The following is a 10,351-nucleotide window of genomic DNA, read 5'->3' as shown; positions in this document are numbered from 1 at the left end:
TGGGAGAGTGGTTCCTAGAGCCGTGTCAGGCTGGGAGAGTGGTTCCTAGAGCCGTGTCAGGCTGGGAGAGTGGTTCCTAGAGCCGTGTCAGGCTGGGAGAGTGGTTCCTAGAGCCGTGTCAGGCTGGGAGAGTGGTTCCTAGAGCTGTGTCAGGCTGGGAGAGTGGTTCCTAGAGCCGTGTCAGGCTGGGAGAGTGGTTCCTAGAGCTGTGTCAGGCTGGGAGAGTGGATCCTAGAGCAGTAGAGTGGTCAGTGGTAGCTACAGATCGGACGAATCACCCCTAACACTCTTATCTGCACATGTGTTATCTTATGTGTCATCATCAGAAAAGGAAATAGTGTCCATAGACTTTGTAGTGGTGCTCTTTGTCGGATTATGTTTCCTACTAGGTGTAGGCCTAAGCTATGTCTAGGTCTACGTTTTCTTTTAAGCTCTTTCCAGAATTTTTTTTAAAGGATTATTCCAGCTACTTCTTGTACGGCGAAGACCTAAAGTCAGCTGCTTTGCCAGCTTTTCTTTCTCGAGTGCCTTTGCGTTTCTTGAGGGTTGGAGTTGGAGAAATATCTCATGGGGCTACAGAAGTTATTTGCGAACAAGCTGAAGAGCTTGATGTACCAGCAGTCATTGCTGAAGCAGCTGCGGAGTCTGATGGACCTGATGCTGAGAATTCATTGTCAGGAAATATGTGGGAATTTACTGGATAAATACCAGTGCATCTGAATCCATACTCGTATGTACTTTGAGGTACGCTTTGCCAAATAACTCAGCTACATCGAAGTTGGTTACAGGACGGTTGTTTGATCGCATCCACAACCGCACTTCTTCACTGTAATATTGTTTAAGAGGGCTCTAGAACGACTTGTCCAATGGCTTCAACTTGTGGGACGAATGAGGTGGAAGACAGAAAATGCAGACATTGTTTGTTCTTGACTTGTTGAGGACATCTAAGTTTCTAGAATGGCTGTAGTGGCCATCGAGGACAGGCAAAACAGGTTGTTCGGCAGTAGGCTTCACTTTTTCCCAACAAATGACAGAACCACTGTGTAAACAAATCGGACTGTATCCAGCCAGACTGATGACAAACACCAGTGGCCCCCGGAGGAGCTCCCCTCATGAGGTGTGGACTCATGTTCTTTCTAGAAAATGCCAACATTGGCGGTACATAATCTCCACCTGCACTCATGCACGTAACCACAGTTACAAGAGAGCCACGGCCAGCTGAACTGATGGATGCTGCTTGCCGTTTTACTTTCAGTGCGAGAAATTGTGGGATTTTACTTTGGACAATAGTCAGACCTGTTTCGTCTACATTGTAGACCCTGTCAGCAAGTTATTTGTGCTTATTCATTTCTGACTCCAAAAGGGTAAAAAAAACTGCTGCACATTTTCTCTGCTAAATCCCATATCTCCGTGGAACGAAGTTGCAGTTGGTTCACGAAATAATTAAATGTCCTTGTGCCGCTTTAAGAACAGCCTTTACCATCCCTTGCCTGCTCTTCCTGATGCAAAAAGATTAGATACTAATGTCGTTAACTTTAGCAATTCGGCAAGCTATGTTTCGAATATCTTCTCTCGTTAGGCCAAAGAATTTATTCTCCATCAACAACATGTATTCTACGAGCTGCTTTTCACATTCCGCAGATAGGACCGTTTTCCTACCGAGTTTTGTTTTAAACGCGTTCTCAGGAGAAATGGCTGACCGAGCAAGCCTAAACAATGTAGTACATGGAACACTGAAAACCTTTGCTGTCTTTAGGTATCCCATTTTATTTTCTCTCACCAGCGATTTAAAAAGATGCCATGGATGCTGCCTTTCACTGCTTTCTTTTCTCCTCTTTTTTTCTCTATTTCCTCGCGCCATATCTGCACACAAATAATATGGAACATCATGTCACAAATTAGGAATAGTATTCCATTTTTGAACCCTCCTAGTGTTCCATGTTAGTCATATAGCCATTTTGAAATACTTGTAATCACAAAAGAGGCACAAATGTGCTTGTATAAAACTATAATTGGGGGAAAGTATGGTAATGGTGCTCACTTAATGTGTCTTGTTGCGTAGAAAAATGTTTTGTAAATATGAACCTTAAATACATACAGATACTGAAATAACATTTATTTTGCTACAGTAAACTATTATAAAAAACCTAAATACCTATTAAATATACTGTGCATGGCTGCAAAATTGAAAACATTACCTTGAGCTGTATTACCCGACATGTTAGGGTAATTGCGCTCAGGCCTTTGTAATATTTTGCATGCTGTTGCTGAGGCATTTAAAGTACTACAATGATTTAATCACCCAAAAAACTTCTACACAGTCTTTTGCACTGCATTTTTTTACTAAATTTTTGATTTATTCATCCTTAACATGGAATACCACAAAAAAAATACAATTCATTTACTAAATCTACTACGAAATGTAGCCTTTTTCACTGTCTTCATCACTGCATTGTAGATGAGCTCTGTCTTGACATAAACCAGCAAAACCAAAAATTCACTCAATTACTACAAAAATCACAAATGTACCTCTCTGCACTGTCTGCTCCACTGCATTGTTCATGTGTCCATCCTGAACATGACACACAGCGAAACCACAGCTCCTCATCTCTACCAAGCTCACCACAAACAGAACACAACTCTTCAGTTTGGTTTTCAACACGACGCTTTGATGTGGCCTCTTCATTTGCTGCAATTACAAACGAAATTTTTCTTTTAGTTTTAGGCCTACTTTCCTTCACTGCAACTGATGCAGCTACCTCCGTTGGTTTGTTAGGCCTACGTTTATTTTGATGACGTCGTTCACTCTCTTCTAACTGCAGCTTCATTGCTGTTGCAGTCACAATCAAAGATCTTTGTTTTCTAGATTCTCGTCTGACAGGCATTGACCTGCCTGGTGTGCTTTTCGATGTTCCTGGAATTGGAGATATGTCAGCTAAAGACATAGGGTTTCTAGACCTGGGGCTAATATCTGCTGTTGATTGTGCTGTCAGTTCTGAAACATCTACGACTTGTGTGTCACTTGGAAGTTGAAGACTGGTATGATCTTGTGCAGACATTGTCCACGTACTTTACGATCCATTATTACACACATCCTAATAACTTACAATGATGTTGTAATTAAATTATGCGTTCATGCCTGCAAAAGTTTCAATTTCTTTAAAAATACAAATGGCACCTTACAACACAAACGTAACTGGGAGAATGGCTGTGCCTCCTCACACGATCAGCACTGGTGTGACCGTCGTGATTCACAAAGCCACCGAGAGAGTGTACCACCTACTTCATGAGATATCGTGGTATTCCATATTAAAGCACTATTCCATATTTGTATCATTTCCTCTACTAATCGATTCGAACGAGTTAATTGCTAGGTTAGATCCTTGTTCGATGCAGAAAAGTAATTAGAACTTTTAAAAAAAAGTTTGTTTAATTAATCGTCCTTACTACGAAAAAAAAGACTCTATACAAGATAACTGCCCGGTTAAATAAATATGTTACTCGCTATAGTTATGCCTACCACGGAAATGTTTTTTTCGATACTTCGAATATTTTTTAACAGACCATATCTAATGCCAGGCCAATATACCAGACTCTCTGGACCTCAAGGCCAGGTCTGGCCAAGGCCACGCTTATAGACCAAAAGTATCCGGACCACGAGTTGACACTAACTTGTTATATATTTCAAAAAAATATATGACATATTTCAAGCAGACAAAACAAAAGTCTTCAACTGTCGAACCTACAGTATGGTTAGAATATTTTACAAGAAAATAGACCAAAAAACTATGCATTCTTATTCCTACCATTGCACCAAGAATACCTGAAAAATAATTTATGCTTACAACATGACCAAGAAGTGTTGGACCATTAAATCATCAATCTTGAGTACAGACTTGACTATGTACCTACATTTAACGAAAATGACGAACATTTGCACGAAAATTAAAAACAGAAGGATCCAAACTCATGAAACGGATACGATCTCATCAGAGGAATACAATCTCATCAGTAGGATACGATCTACAAGATACGATCATAGGATACGCTAGGATGGATCCAGCTCCATCTAGCTACAACGACATTTGCCTGCAAGGCTGTAAGGCTAAACCTTTGAATATATATACTGTATAGAAGTCGCGAGTGGATAGGATTTACTCTACGTTTTTCAAAAGCGTAAGATGAGCAGCTTGGGAACTTCACCGCTGCAGTGCGCTGCCGTAACGCCCTGTATCGTCTTAGTTGTTATTTACACGTTAGAGGGCAGCACTGTCGCCCGCTGTCATTCCCCGCACCCCCCACCTATCATTCACTGCAGCTCAAGTTCGTTCAACAGGAGGGGGAAGGGGTGTCTGAAGAGTTGGACACTTGTCCGCTAGGGACCACCACAAGTCGATGCCCTAGAGATGAGGACGATTGTGGCGGTGAATTAACCAACTACCTCAAAACCGTATTAGAAGTTTTAACCTGGGCTGGCGACTTCTATACAGTATATATATTCAAAGGCTAAACGTTACATGGCTACGATGCTACAAGGCTACAAGGCTACGAGGCCATATAGCTACGATGCATAGTAATCGACTGAGTAACGAAAAATTTATTTTCTGAATTTCCAGAGGATAAAAAAAATTGTTAAGTGTTGATTTGGCAACAGAAATTCACTAATCGAACGAAACATTGAATAAAATAAATGTTTGTCTCAGTACGAGAAGGGAAAAAAAAAACACGCAGAGAATGTTTTATCAGAAATAACCAGAAGCACTCGGAAATAATTTAAAAAAAATGTGACAGGAATAATCAGTAGCATAAGGAGAAAACTCTCTCTCTCTCTCTCTCTCTCTCTCTCTCTCTCTCTCTATATATATATATATATATATATATATATATATATGTATAGGTATAGTCATAAACAAACAGTAACTCACTGATAAAACCAACAAGATATTGACAGGAATTCTGGAGAGCACACTGAGAAAAATCCAAATTGCTGCATGAAGCTCAATGAATCACGAAAACCAGTTCTGGGCCTGTGTGCTCGATGCTGGAACTGAGTAGCCCCCAGGCGGCCAGCTGTGGAGGGGTGGGGAGGGGAGGGCAGTGACGTCACGGCGCAGGGGATCGATAGCGCGGCGGGAGAGGCGCCGCGCCAGTTGCCGCAGGGCCGCCAGCCAGTGCGGACCGCAGCAGTAGCAGTGATGGCGGGGAGCTGGTGGCCGTGTGTGTGCGCGCTGCTGCTGGGCGGGCCGGGGGCCGGCGCCGAGTGGCCGGGCTACGGGGACGCCGAGGCGGACCGCTACGTGCTGGCCTCCCTGAACGCCACGTACCGCGACCCGCTCACCGGCGAGCTGCGCTCCGACAAGGAGGAGGCGGGCAAGTTCGGCGAGGGCACAGCCGCCCCCGCGTGGGGCGTGCTGGTGGCGGTGCGGACCGCCGCCGGGGACCCCACGGGCTGCAGCCTGCCGCTCGTGGGCCACCCCGCCCCCGCCGCCCCCGGGGAGCCCTGGGTGGCGCTGGTGCGCCGGGGCCGCTGCAACTTCGACGTCAAGGTCGAGAACGCCTTCCGCAGCAACGCGTCCGCCGTCGTGGTGTACAACGACAAGGACTTCCCGCAGCTGGAGAAGATGCGCCTGCACACCCGTGAGTGCCCCGTGCCGTGCGAACATCTGGGGGGACACGACATCACTGTAGAGTCCCGGCAATTTCGCGGATTCCTCTGGCCTCAGGATAGTGCTCGACCCATGTTTACTTTCCCATTGGTTGATTTCTTGGCGAGAACATTTCTATCCTTGTTATTTGGCACTACCTGATTCGCTTACTTCTCTCCTAGCTGGACATCGTTGGCTCACGGTCGTAGAGGGGCGTGTCCAAACAACCGCGTGCCAATCATGAACACAGTGCGAGAGTGTGAAGGTTTGCATTCTAGCTTGCGACTAAATGAATCCGCGAAATTTCCGTGGCTCTAAACATCAGTTGTCACCCATATTTCGCTTTGTATTTGCATTCAAACGCTATTTCATTAAACTCATTTTCAAACATTTTCCCTGTTCGGACCACCTGGTTGGACAATATCAAATTCTGAGTCGTAGGTAAATCATTGTTTTCCGCTATTTGTTGGACAACAACCTGCTGCGGATGTCTGTACACTTGTGGCATAGCTGTGAATGTAAACACCGTTATACACCGTTAATGTCTGTGCGAAGTAATGTTTACAAGTACATAGTTGGGCGTTGTTCTCCGGGAATATCGGGTACGAGCACTGGGTTAAAGGGGAGACAGGGGTGGCCTTCGCTAGGTTATGTTCGCTGACCACGTTCAGCCGGTGGAAGACAAGGAGAGCTATACCAGAGGACGACCATAACTTAGAAATGCCCAAGTTAGAACAATCATAACTGCCATGACATAGAAGCACACAACTTAGGACTGTCATAACTTAGGAACACATAACCTCGAAAAATCATACCAAACAACTGTAAACTATCACTAGTTGGATCTTCAGTGAAGTAGAACGAGGTAAATCACATACATGAGTTTCAACTATCGTAACTTACATTCTTCTTCTTCTTCTTCTTCTTCTTTGAATTATGTGGCATACAGCTCTACGCCAAACGGCCAAAGGGTCAATGTGTTTCAGTGCAATCATCAATTTCAATTCGTAGGTAATCAAATATCAGCATGTAAATGTCACACCCATGCCTTACCTGGGACTCGAACCCAGGACCCCTCGTACCGTAAGCTGGTTTGCATCCGACTACGCTACGGAGGTCGGCAGTAACTTACAAACTGCTGTCTTATTATGAAAGCTGGTGCAGCCTGCCCCCCCCCCCCCCCCCTTCCCGGACTAGCAGACAGCCACGACTCTCACTAGACTCGTCCACACTCCGAGGAAGTGATTCGCAACCTCGACTCCAACAATAATGTGAGCTGTACACAACACGGCGGGAGTAGCTGCCATTTGCCAGCTCGTGAAACGATTCAGTAGATGTTATTTTATAGTCGCTTCTGCTATGACAGCCTTCATTTTTATTCTTATGTTTAGTGGTTTTTTAATCACATTTTTTTCAATCTCCTTTATCTTTGGGAAACCTGCACTGAAGAATTTCTTAGAACGAAGATGACCTTTTAATCCCCTCTTACCTCCCAAACCACCCACCATGTAATATTTCCAGATTTATATAACAACTTGTTCCATAACTGTTTTGAAATAAGTTTCCAATCTCAGTTGTCTCATTGTTATTTGTTAAAAGTATGTAACATGGTGGTTTTTCTTTTTTTTTTTAATTTCAATGCAGAGCAAAAGACTGCAAGGAAACGGGTTTATGTTCGTGACGGTATGGATGCGCATGATTCAGTCGCTAGGTCGTGGCGAGGTTTTGGTCGACATGTGGCGGAAAGATACACAGAATGAGAAAATAGGAACTACTTACAGACGTTTGAAACATATTCTCCACCCCCTGTAACCAACCCTTCCAGCGATCTGAAATTGTTTTTGTCAAACTTTGGACTGTGTTATCAATCTTTGCGTCATTGTTTGGCAACAGTGTTGTGACGGCGTAGGCCATTGGACGATCCCGTGGGGTTCAGCCAATAACTTGCTTGCAGCTCGGACAGAACATCCAGCTTTGCCTTGATTGTGACTCGACCTGGCACCAGAAAGTTATTTGAATTGTACTAGTCTCTGAACCACGCAGGATGTCAAGCTTGGCATTCGTTGGGTATTCTGTGTGCAAGGCCAGCGGATAATACTGACAGAACGTAAGAAGCATTTTGAATACTAAAGTTATTGTTACCGCAGAAAAATGTAGGTGATGGTCGCCCAGACTTGAGGTATGCATTATGGCTCAGATTGTAGCCTACAACTGTTGTTTTGGCGGAGTGATACTATCCCGGTTGTTAACATTACGAATAGAATTTTATATACCATGTATATTATGACTTTTTTTAATATTTTCTATTTGTTGATTTTTTAAGACCTCAAAATAGTGTCAGTTGATAGTATTATCAAAGTTGTAGTCATTCTGAAAGAGAAAAAAAAATCAATTCAATGCCAAACACCATATATTATTCTACAGGAGAAATTATTTTAGCAGTCACTCACTATTAATATCATTGCATTCCATTACTTAAATTGTACTACGCTGAAACAAAACTTAAATTTGTAAAATGAAATAATATATTTAAAAACATTGTCGTTAAAAATGTTTGAAGCCAATAAGGCGTCTTTTTGTCACGAACCAATAGAATTGAATATTATCACGTGATGCTATCAGTGAAATACGACAAAAAGATGTATTTCCAAAATTCCCATTCTAAATTTCCCTAACAAAAACACAATGTTTCAGATACGTTAAAGATAGTTCATTATACGTCTAATGAACTATCTTTAACGTATCTGAAATGAAAATTGAAAAATGAAAATTTAGACTGGGAATTTTGGAATTACATCTCCTCGTCGTATTTCACTGATAGCATCACGTGATAATATTCCATTTTCACTTCTAAGAGTTCGTGACTGAAGTACGCCATCTTGGTTTCAACCGTTTTTATCAACAGGTTTTTTTTATATTATTTAATATTACAATTTTAAGCTTTGTTTCAGCATAGCAGAATTATTTAAGTAATGGAATGGCTTGTTATTGATGGTGAGCGTTGTGTTGGAACCTGCTGCGCTCCTAGTGAGACGGGAGTCCCGGGCGAAGGGGAGAGTGGGGTGGACACTTTCATCGCGGACACAAGGTCGCGCGCCCGGCCTCGCCTGGCGGGAAACACGACCCTGTGGAAGGTCACAGCCGAGAGCTGGGAGCGGGTTTCTGCCTCGCTCCGCGCCAGCTCCGGCCTGATTGCCTTCAGGGAATCCTTCATTTCACACACTCGATCGTGCATCTTCGGGTTTTTGTTTGTTCATTGTAAATAAATATGGCGGTGTTGTTAAAAGGATACTAATGGTCAATTAGGTTAGGTTAGCTACATTTTTAAAACATTGTGGACGGTTGATTTGGTTAGGATAGCTACATTAAAGATACTGTGAAATCATGTAAACTTTGGGGAACTTCGGGTGTGGCTCTCTCGTCTGTGAAATGAAGGCTTCCCTTGCCTTCATCACAGCAACTGTGAAGGGAAGGCTTTTTATCGTCTAAACTGGAGCGACCGTGTCGATATTTTTTAGTTTTGAAATTTTTCTTCTTCTTTCAACTTCAAGTAAGATCATGTTCACTCCCCAGCAAAAAATTACTAAATATATTGAAGTCATGTAATTTTTTATTTTTAATATTAATTTTAAGAAGAACTTTCGTCAGTACTGCAGACAATTTTTTTTGTATTTTGTAGTTTGTTTGTTTATTTACGCATCTGTAGATCTCTTTGTGCTTTCACATGCATTATACATGGGCTTAACAGGGCATTAGAAAGTAGCAGGAAAGAGTCGCCCCATTGTCTACGTGCCCCCTGTGCTGACCTTGGTCCGCCTGGGGTAAAAAAAAATAGAGATGCTTGAACTCACACTACATTTTATATATGCATTTATTTGGTTTCAATATTTTTTGCCACACGCACCTCAAAAGCATATATATATATATACACATATATACATATATTTATATATATATATGTATGTATATATATAATATTTGAATATCATTCAAATGGCTGAATTTTTTTTAGGTAGAAAATTTTGTAATTGGCTAGTAAAATAAGGCGGCCCCATCAGATTTTTTTTTTAAATTTGAATAAATAGCCTACATACTTTATTTTGAAAATCATTTTTTTAGTTGTTTTTTTTATACAAGTATTACAATGTTTATTAATAGCTTGTTAATATTAATAGAGTGGTTGTTTTCCATGTCGCACAAATAACTATCTTCCAAATACTCTTGTCATAAATGCAGAAAAATTAAACAAATAACATCAAATGACATTTTACGAAAAAGATTCGTAAATTATGAGTGATTGAAATAAAAATTTGTTTTAGAAATTATTACATCGCAAACGATTTTTTTTACAGACGTGTTTAATATGTAATCTTATTCAAAACATTCATAATGATTTGATGACGCCCTGTAGGGTGTAATAAGAAATCAATTTAACCTAACTACTTGTAGGGCCAAGTATTCCCAATCTGAACACTCCTTAGTAGGGACTTGAAAAATTCGCGTTTGCGCTGATTTCCAGGATAGACTCCACAGTTCTGTGTACACTCGGGCAAATGTCGCTTGTTCATTGGCTGCCGGCTGGTGAGACGTCTCAACTTGGGAGCCTGTGATTCGGAAATTCTTTAGTTGAGGGTTTCTCATTGGCCAAGACACGGTGCTGTTTGAGACTCGTCAGCTGCGTGTGCTTCAAACAAGTGTCAATCTGT

The 10,351-nt window shown here is 42.0% G+C and overlaps 1 protein-coding gene across 3 annotated transcripts in view; it reads left to right on the top strand.

The window, feature by feature from the left end:
* The first annotated feature begins 5,163 nt into the window (after window positions 1–5,163).
* Window positions 5,164–10,351, top strand: part of LOC134539562 (E3 ubiquitin-protein ligase goliath-like) — a 241,399-nt gene continuing 236,211 nt past the window's right edge. For all 3 annotated transcript variants that reach the window (XM_063381703.1, XM_063381702.1, XM_063381705.1), the window contains exon 1: window positions 5,164–5,637. In XM_063381703.1, the coding sequence (XP_063237773.1) occupies window positions 5,196–5,637 (442 nt within the window). In that variant the 5' untranslated portion in view covers window positions 5,164–5,195. The remainder of the gene's footprint in view (window positions 5,638–10,351) is intronic.

Source organism: Bacillus rossius, chromosome 15 (genome assembly GCF_032445375.1).
Source record: "Bacillus rossius redtenbacheri isolate Brsri chromosome 15, Brsri_v3, whole genome shotgun sequence".
NCBI lineage: Eukaryota > Metazoa > Arthropoda > Insecta > Phasmatodea > Bacillidae > Bacillus > Bacillus rossius.
This window is presented reverse-complemented; position numbering and strand designations above follow the sequence as displayed.